Source organism: Tachypleus tridentatus, chromosome 13 (genome assembly GCF_004210375.1).
Source record: "Tachypleus tridentatus isolate NWPU-2018 chromosome 13, ASM421037v1, whole genome shotgun sequence".
NCBI lineage: Eukaryota > Metazoa > Arthropoda > Merostomata > Xiphosura > Limulidae > Tachypleus > Tachypleus tridentatus.
In genome coordinates, this window is record NC_134837.1 from 21993977 (window position 1) to 22007716 (window position 13740).

The window sequence follows — 13740 nt, forward strand, 5'->3', positions numbered from 1 at the left end:
TTTTAAACTATGTAAGAGAAACAGATATTTCATGGATGTCTAAAAACTAGTATGACATAATAATATGCTCATTGCAATTACAGTTCAAATAAAATACAACATAAATGAATATAAGGCAAAACCATGAGGAATAAAATCATGGGTAAATACCTGAAACACTTGTGATTGTGTAAAAAATGAGTGATTCTTAAAAAAACTTGTGACAAAGTAAAGAATTGGTGATTATCTAAAAACAAAAATCATTGAACTGGGTAATGCATGAATAATTCTCTAAAACACTAATGACAAGGTAAAGCATGGATAATTCTCTAAAAAACTCTCAACTGGGTCAAGTGTGAGTGATTCTCTAAAATGCTTAATGCCTGGGTAATGTATGATTGATTCTCTAAATTACTTGTGGTAAAGTATATCCAAACACCATTGCAAAATACACATATAAATATATGCACATAAATCTAAATGCAACAGCAACAAGCAGGTTTTCAAGGACAAACATTATAATGAATGTAAGTACAGGTTTGATAACATTTCTGTGCAGAACTCTCTAATATTGAGTGATAGAAGTTCTTATTGCATAAAACAGTGCAATAGGTATATAGATGTGCTTATCAAAGATGTGCAAAATGACAATACAAACTTCAGTGTGACAGCTTTTTTACACAACCTTTGTAACAAGGAGATTGTCGATATTATTAATGTTTTCCAGCTCATTTTGTTTTTTCCTGAAGACAAGAAATGTCCTGGATCAGCAAAGATAGTGTGATGCTAAGGAATGAAATGACAATTTTGTAGAGAGAAGTCTGTTCAAATATCAAAACTGATCCATCTATAGTTTCATGACACCTAAATATATATGTAAAAATGGCTGGTACGAGTAGAGAAAACTTTATGTAGAGGAGCAAACAACATTTCGACCTTCTTTGGTCATTGTCAGGTTCACAAAGAAAGAAAGAGGTAACTGACTGATAGCTGACCACATGTTTGAAGGTGGTTGTGTAACTGAGTGTAGAGGGTGTGCTTAGATGTTTGATTGTATATTAATATAGGTATAAAGGTATTCCGTTGTATTGGTGTATTTTGGGTTTACGTTGTTGTATAAGTAAGGCTTCTTTAATTTTGCGTCTGTTTATGTTTGTTTCTTTATTTAGTATATGGGTGTTATGTCTATGGTTATGTTGTGTTTATTTGACTTGCAGTGTTCAAAACGTGTGAAGGTGACTTTTTATGTTCTTTGAATCTGGTTTCCATTTTTCTACTTGTTTCTCCAATATAGAAGTCGTGGCAGTTATCACATTGTATTTTATAAATAATGTTGGTGTGGTGTTTGTCAGTGTAGTTTTTACATAGTATGGACCTTAGTTTTGTGACTGTTTTTTTTTAATATATTTGGTATCAACTGGAATGTCATATTTTGTTACTAGTTTTTGCCAGATGTTGGTTATTTTTCTGCTGATGTCAGCAATATATGGTATGCTGCAGTATATGGTTTTGTGATTTTTTAAATTGTGGGGTCAATTTACTTTTGTTTGTTGATTTTGCTTTTTGTCTAGGTGTGTGCGTATAATGTTTTCTATGGCTTGTGCAGGAAACTTATTGATGTTGATGAAGTATTGTTTTATTTTGTCTAATTCCTTGTTAATTTTATCTGGTGAGCATAGTTTTATGGCTGTGTTTATTTGGTTTCTTAGTATGTTGAGGTTTTGTTTTGTTTCATGTGCTGAGTCACAAGGAATGTATAGTCCAGTATGGGTTATTTTTTGGTGGATTTCTGTTTTAAATTGTGTATTGGTTCTTGTAATTTTGATGTTAAGAAATGATATTTGATTGCTTTCTTCCTGTTCACATGTGAAGTTAATGTTGGGATGTATAGAGTTAATGTGATTGAAAAATTAAGTGTATGTTCTGTAGATGTGAATCCTGCAATCGTGGCATCTACATATCTCCAGTATAGTGGTGGATGTAATGCTGTGTTAATTGCTTGTGTTTCAACTTGTGTCATAAAATATTGGCTAAAACTGGTGATACTGGATTGCCCATGCTTAGGCCATTTGTTTGTACATAGTTGTAGTTGTTGAGCATGAAGTTTGTCTTCATTGTGGTTAATTCTATGAGGGTTGCTAATTGGTTGCTTGGAATGTCTATAGACATTCCTAGGTCAGTTACCTCTTTCTTTCTTTGTGAACCTGTTGTTATTACATAATTATTGCTTCTACATTATTACTTTCATCCAAATTCGTTACATAAATACTTGTTCATACAGTTATGATATGATTACTTATTACACCATCACTTTCAATCTACAGTTAACATAGCTATTTATTATATCATTCCATAGTTTATTACAATGCTATTCATTGTATTATTTCATTCTACAGCTATATAATATAATGACTTTCTACATCATTACTTCTATTCTGAAGTTTGAGGCATGTCTTTTCATATTACTGGTTATTTTACAGCGGTTAACCTGTCTACATTATCAGTGTTCACATTACTAATCCATAATTCCGTTTTTCAATAATACATGTCTATAATTATCAATTGTTGTTACATAGTAGCTAATTTCCATCTCCATTTCTCACAGATTACCCATATCTCAAAGCATCATTAGTTATGACACAACAGCTAATTCACAAATCTACATATTACCAGTTTTTACACAACAGTTAATACACATCTTCGCATGTTACTCATTATTATAAAGTAACTTACCAATGTCGCAGTCCTCCTGCTTGTCTCGTCAGTTTTTCAAGTCTTTCTTTCACAGAAGCTTAAAGTTAAGAGTTACAAAATTAGAAAAATATATTCTAAATATCTTATGCATGAGCAGACTCTGTCAAGTTTTTCTAACTATCTCTCCAGTAACATAAAAACATGCAACAGTTTTTAACTTGAAAAAAATTCATGATACAAAAAATTTGAATTTTTATATTTGCAGTTCAAAATCTAAGATTTCAGAAAAAAAAAAACTTTAGGCACTCACTATTTGTGGAGAAAATTGGATTTTGCAAAATAAAATCAGTAAAAACAATATTTATTCAATTGCTCTTAGTGTAAGAAAAGGGTAGCTGGAAGTAAAAATTCATTTGGCTCACAAAGAATATAAGGGGCAAAATCAAAGATGATACAGGGTATAAACCTCAGTTGGCAACCCCCCCTCACACCACAGTGATCATACCCACTCAAAGCACTGCATCTGAGTCATTTTCTCAGTGTCATAGAGCAGAAAAGGAAAGGTGCATCAAGGAAGAAAGTGAGAACGATTTTCATCAAAAGTGAAATTGAAGTATTAGCACGTGATAATTATTTCAATGAAAAAAAAAACTTTTCATATTTTTCATCACCATCAAATTACATTGTATGAAGCTCTCAATATGATTTAGATAGTGAATCAAAATCCATAAATGAATTGAAATCCAATGGATAATATGTCATGAATATGATCCATTTTATTCATTGTTTTGATAGTAGAAACACTAGACTTACAGATAAATTTAGGCTAACAGATGAATCTAAAGAATATAAAAGCTTACTACTATATTTGATCAGAGTATAATGAGTCTAATTTTGTGAGAAACACAGATATTATGAGTTTTGTAAATCCTTGAATTCAGAAGAAAGTGAAAGTAGCACTCCATCCACTTCACGAAGTAAGAAATGGAAAGATAGACCAATTAAGGAAATGTGCACTTTTTTGCTCTGGTAATACTTATGCCACATGTAAAAAAGCATGTGCTGGTTGATTATTGGAAGAATGACCCCCTTATAGGAACTCCAATTTTTCAAAAATACATTACTCGAGATTGATTCAGGGAGAAATATTGGATATTTGCACTTTGCAAATAATGAGGAACTGAATACAAATGATTGATTAAGGAAAGTTTGTTTACAATAGTGAAGAATAAAGACAAGGAATCTTTTTCTCTATTTCAAAAATAGTTAACAATGAATCTTTGATTCTTTTCAACAGTTGCAGTGTTTTTAAGCAATACATTCTAAGCAAGTGCAATAGATTTAGAATAAAGATCTTTGTAGTTTGTGATTGTGAGACAGGTATTGTAAGAGATGTGATTATCTATTCTGTAAGTGATGTAGATGTCCCCAAAGACCCCTGATTTATGATTTTCAGGATCAGTTGTCAAGCAAACGATGAAAGACAACCTTGAAAAATGTCATATGCTATGTTGTAATAATTATTATGCAAATCTGGAATTGTGCAACTTTCTCTTTGAAAATAAGACCAGTTTATGTGAAACAGGTAGAACTAATTGAAAGAACACTCCTAGATTTGCACCTCTGAAGAAGGGAGATGTTGAGACCAAGAAACAATGAAATATTTTAGCACTTCAGTGGAAAGACAAATGTCCTGTTACTTTACTTAGTACAATACATAAAGGTGAAACGAAATACAGTGGAATGGATGATTACAAAACTAAACAACCAATAACCAAACCTAATATAGATTTAGATTATACTATCAACATAAAGCAAGTTTACAAAAGTCACATGCAATTTGGACAAACTGATTGCCTTTGTAAATGTGTGAAGTGGTACAAGAAACTTTTGTTTTCACCTAACTAATATCTTAATTTTGAATTCTTATAACATGTCTCTGGTAAAAACTGGAAAGAAGCCATCACTGGAAAGGTATGGAAGGGTAACAAGACTTTTCCCAGGAAAACATAGCATTAGTTTTCCTTATAGACATGTTAGAAAAGAAGCATTTTCTTGGCACTTTCAAGAAAGCATTCTATCCTCAGAAGCTACAAAAAGTGGACAAAGACAATGTCATGTATATATGCATACAAAAAGAAAAGAAGCAAAAGATGGTGACCACCTGGTGAAAAGAATGTATAGTAGCACTGTGCATTGGAGAATGGTTTTGTGATTTTCATACTCTATAAAACATTTCAACTTATAATCAATAAGTCTTTATTGTGCTTTTCTTTTTTCATTTTCTTTCATATTTTGTTCAAAATTCATAACAAAAATGCTAAAGATTATGTTTAATAATTTTTTCCCCAATTTTTTACGTCTGTGGTGAGCTGCTACCTACAACATTCCCGCTGTTTAAGGGTTAAATTTTGCTTTTTCTCTATTTTAACAAAGATTTACACTTGTAATCCACATCTTGAACAGTTGGTAGATGGAAACAAGATAAAAAAGATGACTGCATTAATTATGAGCTGGTTAAGTAAAAATTGGGAAGTTTAAAAAAACAATAATCTTCCAGGTAATATTTCCTCAAGGGTTTTGAAGGAGATTAAAGATTGGAAATGGGAGCCAGTTGTTCTATTTTTTCGTCAGTCCTTAAACAGTGAACAGATACCAGAAGACTGGAATGTAGCTCTTCATTGCCAGTGAGATGATAAAAATTGCCTTTGTAATTATAGACCTAAGAGTCTCACATCAGCTGTGAGAAATGTTTTGAAATGTCTCATGAAAGATGCATTGTAAAGTATTTAACAAAGTTTAGAATTTTATTGGAAGTCAGCATGGTTTTATTAAGAGAAAACCTTGCCTCACAAATCTTCTAACACTCTTTGAAAAGGTTACTGCTTATGTAGTGAACAAGAGTGTTGATCTGATGCATCTGGATTTTCAGAAGAGATCTGATAAGATACCACATAAAAGGCTTGTAAAACGATTATCTCTATAGTTGTGTGGGATAAGTTATCAAATTGGCCAGAAGTGTGGCTGGATGAAAGAAAACAGAGGACTATTATAAGTGGAGTTCAGTCAAACTGGATTAATGTCACAAGTGGGGTACCTTTGCAATTTTTGGTTTACATCAATAACATAGATGAAAGATTGGTCAATAAATTACTTAAATTTGTAAATAATATTAAATCCTTGGGTATTTATAACTGTGAAAAGGATGCTACTGATTAATAAATACATTTAGTCACTTAGTGAGTTGGGAAAATAAATAGCTGAAGGAATTTAAGTATAATAAATGCAAGATAATGCACGTGGGTTATCACAATTACAATTATAATTTGGATGGAATAACCTTAATAGTTTTATGAAGAAAAGGGATCTTGATTTAATAGTTGATCAGCCTCTAAAGCCATCCAAGCAGTGTGTTGTTGCTAGTTGTAGGGCAAATAGGATTTTAGGTTCTATCTGAAATAAATATTGAATATAAGACTAATGAAGTTATAATTGCATTGGACAGATCACTGGTTAAACTAAATTTGGAATATTGTGTTCAGTCTTAGGGTCTTTACCTTAAGAAAATCATTGAATTGTTGAAAAAGGTTCAGAGAATTATTACTAGAATGGTACCTGGAATGGAGGGATTGTCACACAAGTAGCAGTTGAAATCTCTCAAACTTTTTCTCTTGAAAAAAGAAAAATTTGGAGGGATACGACTAAGGTGTTTACCTTTATAAAGAAAATGAATAATGTAGATGGATCTTTTGTTTTCATACTTCACAGTGAGAACAGTAGGATTAGGAGACACAAATATGAATTCAGCTAAGACTAACAAGGTGATTGGACTATGGAATGGATTTCCTTCAAATGTTGTAAAGGTAGTAAATTTAAGTGAGTTTAAGAGAAATTTTGATAATTATACGAACAATAAAGGCTGGTTTTAAGATTTTTTAAAACATTTATTTATTAGTAGTTTTAGTTTGGTTCAGAGGATGAAACAGCCAAAATAAACAAATAAGTCCATGTTTTCCCAAAACATCATATTATCATAAAGTTCATCTTGTCTCCAGCTAGGCACCAGATATAGTACACAAAACTACAAGGCAAGTATTGTTATCAAGTTTGACTTACCACCAGCCAGACATAAGATCTAGTATCTTGACTCTTTAACAACAACATTTTCAAACCTACCTCTGTGCATATTACAGAATTACATTCAAAATTTAATTAAAGAACTTTACTATAAATGTATCTTAATGAAATTATTATCACTATGTACCATAGAACTTAAAGTTTTATATTATATAATGTTTTATTTATTTATTTATATGAAGACAAACTTGTAAGACACAATTAAAACTTCAGCACATATCATAACCACTGTTAAAAATCTAAATTTTGGAGTTATATAAGAGAAACAATTGTGAGAATACTTAGTTCACATGGTCAAAGTACAACATGTACAACTTCTTTTTAAATATAATTTGAGACACTGATAGAACTAAAGCTGTTAAAAACACAGTTGAAAAGTTCCAAGTAGAAGATGTGTTGCTGATTAAGTTTTATATGAATAGCATGTTTACAACCAAGGTAGAGCAGATTCCACTTTTGAAGGTTGTTACTATAACATGTATTTATACATCTGTTTTCAAATGGAAGTAAATGAGTGCAAGTACATTGTTGAAAGCAGAGTCCCTAGCATTTGTCTATACTTTCTTGCCCTATACAAAATAAATTGATAAACAGTTAAAAATTACATTTAGGTGTTACTTTTATTCATTTGTTTTTTAGTAAGTGCAAAGTTACACGATGAGCTACCTGTCATTTACCCACCAAGGGTATCAAAACCCAGTTTTTAGTGTTATAGACCTTCACACTTATTGTTGTGTCACTGAAAATGGGCTGTTAACTTTATCCTGTGTCATTATCGATACGTTAATGATTTGGTAATGTATTCTTTCCTTAATCCAAATGCAGAAAGTTTCAATAGAGTATACATTTTTATTTGATAATAAAATATTTAACTATGTATCATTTGTGTTTAAACTTCATACTTGAAAGGTTTAATGATTTTTTTTATAGGTTTACTTATTAATTTCCTATCTGATTAAGACTTCTACACACAGGACATGTGCAAAACATTTTTCCTATGGCCAACTTGCATCCCTCCCAATCATTATTTAATAATGGCTAATGTAAACCAGGTGATGTTTTGGCATAAATTATAAAAGACAAAGAATTATAAATTAAATTTTAAAATAAACTATAAATGAAAAGATAAAGATGCCATATTAAGCATATAGCACAAAGATGATATTTGAAGACTACACTACATAGAGTTAAAAGATATGTATGTATTTCCATTTGTTAATCTTTAAACATTTCATTGTTCTGTATGTTGATGATAGAGTAAAGAAAATGGACAATAAAATACAAATATTTACCTTAATTAATAACTTTTAATGTTTCCTTATGAGGTTGTAGAAATTATGCAAATAAAATATGTAAACTGTAAGATAATAAACAGTATTTTTATACTCAAAAATAACTGAACAGGTAAATTATTCAGTGTTAGTGCAAATAACTTCATTAAATATTTGGTGTTTTTTTTAAATACCATAAAAAATAAAAATTAAATCTTTTATTTTTTTGAAACGTCATACTTTTAAGTGTGTTCTTGTCAAATTTCAAACAGCTTCTCTTTCATAAAGAACATTCATAAGAGTTGTGTAACCTATTATCACCATCATAATAGCAGACTATAAGGCAAGTACTATATCAAGTTTAACTTCCCAGCAAATTGGCACCAGATGTAATGTGCTAAACCATAAAGTAAGAATCATTATACATTTTAACTTTCTGTGGATTAGGCACCAGATGTGGTGTGTTAAACTATAAGGCAAGTTTCACTTGTGATCAGCTAATCACTGGATATAGTGTACTATACTACAATGAAAGTGTTGATAACAAATTCAGCTTGCCAACAATGAAGCACTAGATGTAGGGTACTAAACTACAGTGGAAGTACCATCATAAATTTTTACAGGCAGGATCCAAAAAAGCAACAAAAAAAACACTTAAAGTTACTTGTATTTAAAAAATAAGAGAAAAATAAGTATGACATGAAAAGTAAATGTATTTAAGATTCCAAGATACACAAGTTTGCACCAAAAATATCTTTAAGTAAATATAATTAAAATTATTTTAAATTACAAGTACTAACAATGTGCCAAAAAGTTGTATTTTAAGACACATATAATATAAAAAAAATTAGTGGTTATCACAGTTAAAAAAAAAATGTTTTCATGTAAAAGATAAATTTTACCGAAAAGTTAAAACTGAATTACAATGACACACACAAATTAAAAGATATTGCTATATATTTACAATATTTTTTCCTCTTAACAAACACTACTTTAGAAGTGCTGACTTTTTGGTATTAATCTAGAACTGTATGTACACCCACAATCTTTATGTGCTTACTTCCATCCACCCAAAACTGGGGACCTTCTCTGTACCACAAGATTCCAAGAAGTTGGCTCTGACCATGTAATGTCTTAGTGTGATGTAAAGTTTCCACAACATCCCAGGTTGGTCGGTTTCGGAACTCCTACATAAAACAAACTTTCAATGGCTGATATCGTATTCATACTCAGACATACAACTGTGTCATGTATCCTTCAAATGCCCAATACATTCACTAAAATAACTTACAATTATTTATTTATATTGTTAAGCTTAATAATAACAAGATTTCAAAACTTTTCTTCTTAAATCACTTTCTTCTACTGTACCATACACATTACTGTCTTCCATGATCAAATATTTATCTACCACAATTTCCATCACTATCATATGAAGAGCATGTTACATGTTAACGACCAACTAGTAATGTTTCATGTGATGAGCAAGCTATTACGTGATCAAATAGTAATATGTTATTTTATGAGCCAGCATTTATGTGATCAACCACCAAGTTATCACACAATCATCCAGCCATCTAATATAAGACCAATCATCTTAATGATTGCAACTGTACAATTAAAGATTCACTACAAACCAAATTGATGAGTGAACAGCAAGATTCCAAAAAACATAAAAGTTATATACAAATTGCAGTACATGAAACTTGGTCTTACATCAAAGTTATGTGTGGGTTCATTGTATACAACAGCCGTGGGTATATCTGTCAAACTCTGGTAACCAACAGATGTATGTTCAAGTTGCTGAAAGGCTTCAAACCTTGGAAGAAGATCAGATGGAAGCAAGTGGAGGAAATCCAAATGTTCTATACAAGATGAGGAAATCAGATTCTGTTGCAAAAAAAGAAAATAAATAAATGTGTGATAAATTATAATAAAATTAGATTCTACTACAGATAAAAATATGCAGAAGTTTTATTCATATTAACTATGTTTTGTTTCCACAAGGGGCACTCCATGAACTTTCAATACTTGTATTTCTAGTGTAATACAGAACTCCATCACTTTTTTCAATATGTTGTCATTTTATATTTCTTATGAAAATAAACTATGATATAAGAGGTAAAATTACAAGTCTCTACACCAGAGCTACAAAAAACCTGGTGCTGCTATAGTTTGCTGGAGAAAAAAACTGAAATTTTATTGATGAGAATCATATTCTGTTTCAGATAAAAAAAATTCAAGGGCTACATCATCACAGCCAAAAGTACAAACTAAAGTTTGAAACATCAACTGTAACTCGAAAAAACACGTCATAGCAATAAATATAATGGTTTAACAAATGGAAGCTTTACGTGGTATCAAATTACATTTCATAATATGAAAATGACTTAATTGTTTGAATAATAAAGACAAATTAGTGTGAATAAAAACAGAATTCATATACTAATAAGTATAAACATATATTTCTATAGCTGCCAATACGCACGTAAAAATATATATACAAATACATAACACATCTTATTTAAAAATATAAGCTATTGTTTACAGAAGCCAAGAATCACTTCTATTAATTGCAGATTTATTACACTAAGTCAAAAGACTAAAAGACTAATCATAAGGGAGTTTCACCAATTGTGTTTTATGAGTTAATAAATAATTTCTTTGATGTCTAGATTACCCATACTTGTTTCAGCTATAGTTGGCAACTTAACTTTAGTTTGCACCTTTATTTGTGATGCTGTAATCCTTAAAATAGTCCTATGTTAACATTTTTTTTTCCCCTGTAAAAATATTTTTCTTTTGGAGTCTCAATCCTGCAATTTACTCTGCAATTTTTAAAAACTGAAATAATTAAAAAAAACAAAAGAAACATGAGTTTGTTAATAAGTGTTTCAGGAAATACAGTAAATTTCAGTTACAAAATGATGACACTCAAGTCTGTTGCACTAAAAGAACAATAAATCTCTAGATGAAGATGCTAGATTTTGTTGAAGAAAAACAAAACACAATATCAAAATGGTTTGAAATTCTGAGATAACTGCCACAATAACAAATAACTGATGAAGTGAACACAGCTACTAAAATCTGGAGTCATATTATAAAGCTAACCTTAAAATGCATTATTATAAATTTTCCCATTTACAAAACATATCTTACTATTTTTAATGTTATAAGTGCTATTCTATGTATTAATATTTACTGTTCCAAACAGGATCTAGAATTTAAAGCACCTGCAGTCTTCCTGTTCGTATCTTGACTCCATCACAGTGGCCCTTCTTCAACATTGCCAACAAGTCCAGCATTTCTTTAAAGTGAACATCTCTGTGGTACACACACACAAAAGAAAAATATGGTGACTTATATTAACTTATGATCAAAACAAGCTATCTACACAGATGACAATCCTTACCTTTCTTACATTCTTATTTAGCAAGCTTAAAATTTATTGTTTCATCAGTTGGTTTCCTCCATGGTCGTGACATTTTTTTGATATAATCCCAACAGTATTTCAAGAGATTTTGCTAACTAAAGAAATTTAGGTTAGTTATAAATTCATATACTAAGCTAACAATGCAATATATTATAATATATTAAAAATAATAAACATAGACATATGAAGTATTCTAACCATACAGAAATGTTAAAATACATGGTTAAATAATAAATATGAAGATGATTGATAAGATAAAAAACATTTTATTTAGAAAAGCTTTGAAAATCTTAGAATACATTTATTCCATCTTCAGTAAAAATGGAAATAATATTATAATTATCTTTATTACCTAATGTTATAGCAACATAAGTAACTAATTTACTTAAAATATTCAGTAAAGAGATTAACACAAAGCAGTACATATTACAGAATACATAATGAAAGTAACAGAATCAAAAGTTGCAGGATAACATCAAATTATAAATGTGAATTATACTTAACAGACAAGTCAATGTTATAGTAACAATGAAGAAATAATTATATCAAATATTCTGACCCATTGTTTCAGTATGTGAACAAATAGCTCAATGGCTGGGCTTAAGTAATGGATGGCCAATTGTAATGGATACTCATAAATTCTCACAGACATTAGTGTTTATGGAGCATTTTGTTTTGCCAATGTATGTAACCTTAGTCATTCCATATATAAATACATGCGTGTGTGTGTGTGTGTGCACGCGCGTGCATGCACATGTGTGTGTGTGTACTTATACAACAGGTGTTGGGATAGGAGTGTCAGTACTTTATACTAAAAAAGTATTTAATGTGAAGGTTAAGCCTATGTATTTGAATTAGCTGAAACTGAGGATAGAAGATTTTGTTTTAAATCAAGGATGGAAGTTGTTTTTAAATTAATAAAGTCTGTGAGCTCATAAAAGGAAGGGAGATAACAAATTTTGGGATGGTGTGCAAGATAACTAATAGCAAAAATCTGTTGCTCAGAAATTTGAGTTATTTTGGATGTAAAGTCAATCAAACAACCAGTGTTTAACAGGAGTGTAACGTCCATTTACCTCTCTAATAAATATTTTAAATAAATTTATAGATTAGTTAATAAACAAATTATTTTCAAGATTTCACTTAAGATGAAATGAGTGTATTTTGAAATGTTCAAAGCTCTTGTGATTAATGTTTTTCATTCTATCAGTTGTCTTCATCTTAATTACTGGTTTTTGTGTCATTAATGAAATACTGCTGACATGTAAGAAATGAACAAACCTCATGTGTTCTTCTCTAATTAAGATACACACAGTTGGTCTTCCTGACATTCTCCAGTATTTGCCTACAAAGTGAAGCTCATTCTGAAACAAAGTTTAGAAACAAAAATCTAATGAAAACACATTTGTATAAGTTAAATGGTACATAAACAGATCAATATATCATATCAATTGGCAGTGGTATTATTTAACAGTCACATTACCAGAAAGGTTTAAGCTTCTAACAAATAATAAACTCATTAATGTAGTATATACCCTTTAATATGCAGAAAAACATAAAAGGCATAAGGTTCACAATTTGCAAGATGTGGTGTACCTTTTTCAACCAGACAAAGACCCTTAAAGTGACAAATTCACACATTTTTCTCAAAATCTGATAATCAACATTCTCACTGTGGTTTTTAACTCATAACTTTAGATTTGTTGATGTTACAGACTTCACAATTTGCATAAATATACATTACTAGTGTATCTATAGAAAGTACTAAGGTAAAGTTGACAAGAGGTTTGGTTTTCATTACATGAAAACTAATGAGTCACTGTAACACATGATCTACTTAAGACATACTCATTGCCATAATTTAGCCTCAAATTAATTTTAGATTTTTCAATAGTTCAGACCAATTTTTCACATCCCATCAGAGTCTGAGGCTATTTTCAAAAATATTAAGTCATATTTGTAGACGTTATCATGAACATAAAGACATTTGTTTTGTGTTTCTTTATTTTTACTGTATGCAAATTAACCACAGTGGACATGTTACACAACATGTGCCAGAGTATATATATCTTTGCACCCATTTTAATATATTTTCATATGAAAAGCATAGCAGCAATAAGATGTTTTATTTATTAAAATGGGCAAAATTATAATTTTCCTGTATTGAAATGTATTATCAGTAGATACACTTCACAAATAGCTATTCTCATTCAGTACATATGCAAA

General features: G+C 30.2%; 1 protein-coding gene across 12 annotated transcripts in view; it reads right to left on the reverse strand.

The window, feature by feature from the left end:
• Positions 1-13740, reverse strand: part of LOC143240204 (putative phosphorylase b kinase regulatory subunit beta) — a 125233-nt gene that overhangs the window by 20310 nt on the left and 91183 nt on the right. For all 12 annotated transcript variants that reach the window (XM_076482288.1, XM_076482286.1, XM_076482282.1 and 9 more), the window contains 5 exons: positions 12796-12878; positions 11315-11405; positions 9798-9971; positions 9142-9268; positions 2713-2770 (listed from right to left, as the gene is read on the reverse strand). In XM_076482288.1, the coding sequence (XP_076338403.1) occupies positions 2713-2770; positions 9142-9268; positions 9798-9971; positions 11315-11405; positions 12796-12878 (533 nt within the window). The remainder of the gene's footprint in view (positions 1-2712; positions 2771-9141; positions 9269-9797; positions 9972-11314; positions 11406-12795; positions 12879-13740) is intronic.